We start from the raw sequence: 5,877 nt of genomic DNA, 5'->3' as shown, positions 1-5,877 counted from the left end.
AATTCACACTAAAAACTTTAAAAACAAAAATTTGTATAAATGAAAACCATTGGTTTGCTTCAATTGGAATGTGTGTTAAAAGTGGCATATAATTAAACTGGAAAAGAATGGATGACTATGAAGTAAATGGTGCCTGGATATCTGGTTAGCTATGTTAAAAAATGAAGTTAGGTGTCTTCATCACACCATACCTAGATAAATTCCAGATGGATTAAAGGATTAAATGGAAAATGATTTCTCTGATTTCAAAACATATAAGCAAATACAGAGTCTTACATTTGGAAGATTTGAGTACATAGAAATTAAACTCAGCTATCTATCAACACTTCAAAAAAGAGAAGTAAAAGAAAGTGAGCTGGAAAAACATATGCAAAAAAGTTACCATCCTTACTATGTAAAGAGCTTGTGTAAATCAATAAGAAAAAATGCATCTGACTTGCAAAATAACAAGAAATTATCACAGGAAAACATAAATACCTAGTTGTTGTTGTTGTTAAGTACCGTGGAGTCGGTTCTGACTCATAGTGACCCTGCGCAGGGTTTCCGAGGCTGTAAACCTTTACCGGAGCAGAACGCCTCATCTTTCTCCCATGGAGCCACTGGTAGTTTCGAACTGCTAACCTTGAGGTTGGCAGCCCAACTCGTAACCATTATGCTACCTAGTAGGTGTATTAAAAAGTTATTTATCCTCAAAAAAACACTTTTAATGGAAACTTTTAAAAGGATACTCTTAGTCATCTATCACAACCCCTGCGTGTTGCAGATGGTTAATGTGCTAAGTTACTGAGAGTTTGGAGGTTTGAGACCATCTAGAAATGCCTCAAAAAAAGGTCTCACAATCTACTTTTGAAAACTCAGCCATTGGAACCCCTAGGAAACACATAGTTCTACTCAAATGCAAATGATGTTGCCATGAGTTGGCAAAATCAATTAGTCAAAAATCATGGAAAATAATAGTATATAATATTGGTGAGCATGTAGCAAACCTACTGCTCTGATACCCTGCTTGTTGTTGTTAAGTACCATCAAGTTGTTCTGACGTATAATGACCCTGTGTAGGGTTTCTGAGGCCTTAAATCTTCATGAAAGTAGAAAGCTTCACCTTTCTCCTGCAGAGTGACTGGTGGATATGAACCACAGACCTTGTGGTTCACAGCCCAGTGTTTATTGTATGGAGCCACCACATCCTAATACTCTGCTAGTGGAAATGTAAATTTTAAAAAACAGCTAAAAGTGAACTGGACAATATTAACACCTAATTGTGCTCACTCGCATGGGATATTAAAGAGATTGTCCAGTGATTTCTGCATTCCATTGGGTCACCTCTCTTTGGAATGGGCACAAATACGGATCTCTTCCAAACAGTTGGCCAGATAGTTGTCTTCCAAATTTCTTGGCATGAGATGAGTGAGCACCTCCTGTGCCACCTCGCTTTCTTGAAAGACTTCAATTTTTATTCCATCAATTCCTGGTGCCTTGTTCTTTGCCAATTCCGTCAGTGCACCTTGGACTTCCCCCTTCAGTATCATTGGCTCTTGATCATAAGTTTCCTCTTGAAATGGTTGAAACATTAGTCATTTCCTTTTGGTACAGTGACTCTGTATTTCTTCCTCTTCTTTTGATGCTTTCTGCATCATTCAATAATTTTCCCAGAGAATCCTTCAATAACAAAAGCCGAGGCTTGAATTTTTCTTCAGTTCACCCAGCTTGAGAAATGCTGAGTGTGTTCTTCCTTTTTGGTTTTATGATTCCAGATCTTTCCAGATCTGCATATCACAGCCTGTGATATGCAGATGATACAACCTTGCTTGCTGAAAGTGAAGAGGACTTAAAACATTTACTGATGAAGATCAAAGAGCACAGCCTTCGAAATGGATTACATCTCAATGTCAAGAAAACAAAAATCCTCACAATAAACCACATTCTTATCAATGGAGAAAAGATTGAAGTTGTCAAGACTTCATTCTTCTTGGATCAACTATCAACTCTAATGGAAGCAGAAGGCAAGAAATCAAATGATGTATCGCATAAGGTAAATCTGCTGCACAAGACCTTTTTAAAGTGTTGAAGAACAAAGATGTCAGCTTGAGGACTAAGGTGTGCCTGACCCAAGCCATGGTATTTTCAATAACCTCATATGCATGTGAAAGCTGGACAGTAAATATGGAAGACTGTAGAAGAATCGATCCTTTGGAGTTATGGTGTTAGAGGAGAATATTGAAAGTGCAATGGGCTGCCCAAAGAACCAATAGAAGCATTTTGGAAGAAGTGCAGCCAGAGCGCTCCTTGGAGGCCAGGATGGCCAAACTTCATCTCTTATACTTTGGACATATTGTCAGGAGGGACCAGTCACTGGAGAAGGATATCATGTTTGGCAAGGTGGAGGGACAGAGAAAAAGAGGAAGACCCCCAATGAGATGGAATGGCCAAGTGGCAGCATTGATGGACTCAAGCATGGCAACAGTAGTGAGGTTGGCCCAGGATCAGGCAGTGTTTCGTTCTGCTGTGCATAGGGTCACTATGAGTCGGAACCTACTCGATGGCACCTGACAACAACAACAAAAACAACAATTGTGCTCATGGAGAACCTGTACATAGAGCAAAAAGCAGTTATTCAAATAGAACAAAGGGCTACTTCATGGTTTAAAATCAGGAAAGGTGTGTGTTAGGATATGTCCGTTCCTACTTATTCAATCTGTATGCTAAGCAAATAATCTGGGAAGCAAGACAATATGAAGAACATGCCATCAGGATAGGAGGAAGGCTCATTAACAACATGTGATATCCAGATTACATGTTTGCTTGCTGAAAGCAAAGAGTACTTTAAGTACTTAATGAAGAAGATCAAAGAATAAAACCTAAATACGGATTACAACTCAGTGTAAAGAAAACGAAAGTCCTCACAACAGGACCAATAAACAACATCATGATAAACGAGGAAACAATCGAAGATGTCAAGGATTACATTTTACTTGGATTCATATTCAATGCTCATGGAAACGGTAGTCAAGAAATCAAACAACGTATTTCACTGGGCAAATCTGCTGGAAAAGAATTATTTAAAGTGTTAAAGAGCAAAGATGTCACTTTGAGGACTAAAGTGCATCTAATTCAAGCCCTGGTATTTTTAATTACCTCATATGCATGTGAAAGCTGAATAATGAATAAGGAAGACCAGAGAAGAATTGATGCATTTAAATTATGGTATTGGCAAAGAATATTGAAAGTATAATAGACTGCCAAAACAAACAAATTTATCACGGCAGAAGTACAGCTAGAATGCTTCTTAGAAGTGAGGATGGTGAGACTTTGTCTCATGTAACCTTAGGTATGTTATGGGGAGGGTCTAGTCCCTGGAGAAGGACTTCATGCTTAGTAAAGTAGAAGTTTAGTGGAAACGAAGGCGATGAATTGACACAGTGGCTATAATAATGGGCTCAAACCTAACAACAGTTGTGAGGATGGCATATCGAGTAGGTTCTGACTCACAGCAACCCTGTATAGGGATTCCAAGGAGCAGCTGGTGAGCTTGAACTGCCGACCTTACAGTTCAAACCGATTTTGTAGTCCAGTGCATTAACTCACAGTGCCATACCAGGACAATATACAAATAATATAGGACATTTTAATAATGATATAATAAATTAAAATGTAGGCTACAAAATAGCAAGATGTCCATTTGGTTAAAAGCATTCAGGGATGTACATATTGGAGAAAAGTTCAATAATATAATTTATAAGCAGTAGTTTTTTAACTGATGGAATTATAGAATAATTTTGTTTCTTTACTTCCTGATTTTTGCTTCATTCATTCCCCAAACATTTAATAACATAGTGGTTACCAATAGGGCTGCAAACCTCATGGTCAGCAGTTCGAAACTACCAGCTGTTCTGCTGGAGAAAGATTAGGCTTTCTGCTCCCGTAAGGATTTACAGTCTCGGAAACCCTGTGCAGGGTCGCTATGAGTCAGAACTGACTCCATGACACATAATACCACCACTGTAAGACCATACTATATGCTCCAAATTTTTCTTTTACTGAATAGGCATAACTTTGTTATCAGAAAAAGAAATAAATTTTCAAAAACTCATTAATTGGGAATTGACTTACAGATTCAAAAAAGCTTTCAAAAGTTCAAAGCAAAAACAGAAAAGGCATGTCCCTTCTATGAAAAGTACAAAATAATGTAAAAAGGAATTAGGAAACTATTCAGGTTACTCTGTGTCCTACCCCTACACACAAGCTCACCTGTTCCAGCTTGGACAGGATTTATTCCAATGTTCATTTACCCAATCAGCAAGGTTTACTTGTGTTTACTGTGTTTATTTACTAATCCGTAATGAGTTCTGGTAGCGTAGTGGTTATGAATTGGGCTGCCAATCTCAGGGTCAGCAGTTCGGAAACCACCAGCTGTTCCACAGTAGAAAGATGAGGCTTTCTGTTCTTGTAAACATTTACAGCCTCGGAAACCCTATGCAGGGTCCCTATGAGTCAGAACCGACTCCATGGCACATAACAACAACAGCTAATCTGTAGTGAACAGTTTCTTTTTTTTTCCTTTTTTTTTTTAAAAACCACATTAAAGCTTTATTTCTAGATAATGGCTGGCATTCTTGTCTCTCCCAACCCCACATCAAAACCTCTTTTCAAATGTACAATTCCTGACAGGGACATAGTACCCAGTAAGCAAGCTAAGTATGAAATTACTTGTGCTTACTTACTAATCTTTGTTGAACAGTTTCACTGAAACTGTTAGTAAATTAGCACAAGTAAGCCCATGCTTACCTTATTTATTGGGTAAGCCACCCCTGGTCCTACAAGTATATATGTTGATAGTGATAGCGACGTAAGGCTCCCTTTCTAATAGGATCCTCTAAGCGGACGCAGATGGAGTTTGACATTTAGGCGTTTAAAACCCATTATCCCATTGGACCCCCACAACAATAGGTGGGTAGGTGTGTCTCTGGTTTTTTGAATGGGGACGCTTGGCTTGGGGAGGTTATGCCTTGCCCAAGGTTGAACCCCGTGCTAAAGAGGGCCATGCAGCGGCGGGTGGGAAGGACCTGGGTGCCAGGGTAGGATATGGGAGGGACGGGCGCCTTACCGCGGCTTGCTGGAAGGCGCCTTTGGTGTAGGTGCCGCCGCCGCGGTAGGTGATGGCCGGTATCTCACGGCTGAGCAGCGCGCACTTGTGCTGGTGAGCGCGGCGGGAGGAGATATAATCGACGCGGGGCACCACGTTGTTCTTGGACGAGAAGGTCACGATAGCCACTCGCGTGGCCGTGGGCACCACGGGGAAGTCAGACAGAAGCTTGCGGACGAACTTGAGCTCGCTGAGGAAGTTGGCTTGGCCCACGCTGGACGACTCGTCCACCAGGAAAACCAGCTCCAGACGCTCGCTGAACTCCCGCAGCCGCCGCACGCGCCGCCGGAACGCCTGGCCCATCCGCTCCACTTTGCTCTCCGTCGCGTCCTCGTCCTGCGCGGGCGGCGCGGGAAGCTGCCCCGGGACCCCGGGCGCGGTCTCGGGAAAGAGGCGGAAGCTGAAATTGCGCGACGGGGCCATCTGCTGAAAGGTCGTCCAGCTTGAAACGAGTGCCAGACCCCAGCAACAAAAGGCCAGGCGCGGCCACATTGCGTTGGAGACGGAGCGGCCGCCTGGAGCGCAGGCTGCGGCCCCGGCGTGGAGAGGTGCTCGGTGGCCGGGCTCACAGAGGGACGTGAGCTGGGGCAGCTGCCTCGAGTCTCAGGGACCTTTCATCTGACACAGGGGACAAGATCAAGACTCCTCCAGCAGCTCTGGGACTCGAGAGGGAACCGCGAGCGCTCTTTACCCTCTCGCTTGTATCTTTTTTTTCTTCTCTCTCTCCTCCTCCT

General features: G+C 42.5%; 1 protein-coding gene across 1 annotated transcript in view; it reads right to left on the bottom strand.

Moving 5' to 3' along the window:
- The window catches only part of SVEP1 (sushi, von Willebrand factor type A, EGF and pentraxin domain containing 1), a 247,462-nt gene extending 241,827 nt beyond the window's left edge, over positions 1-5,635 (bottom strand). Inside the window, exon 1 of the mRNA XM_006864679.1 lies at positions 5,105-5,635. Coding sequence (XP_006864741.1) covers positions 5,105-5,635 — 531 coding nt within the window. The remainder of the gene's footprint in view (positions 1-5,104) is intronic.
- Between the last annotated feature and the right edge of the window lie 242 nt (positions 5,636-5,877).

Source organism: Chrysochloris asiatica, unplaced genomic scaffold (assembly GCF_000296735.1).
Source record: "Chrysochloris asiatica unplaced genomic scaffold, ChrAsi1.0 scaffold00069, whole genome shotgun sequence".
Lineage (NCBI taxonomy): Eukaryota > Metazoa > Chordata > Mammalia > Afrosoricida > Chrysochloridae > Chrysochloris > Chrysochloris asiatica.
This window is presented reverse-complemented; position numbering and strand designations above follow the sequence as displayed.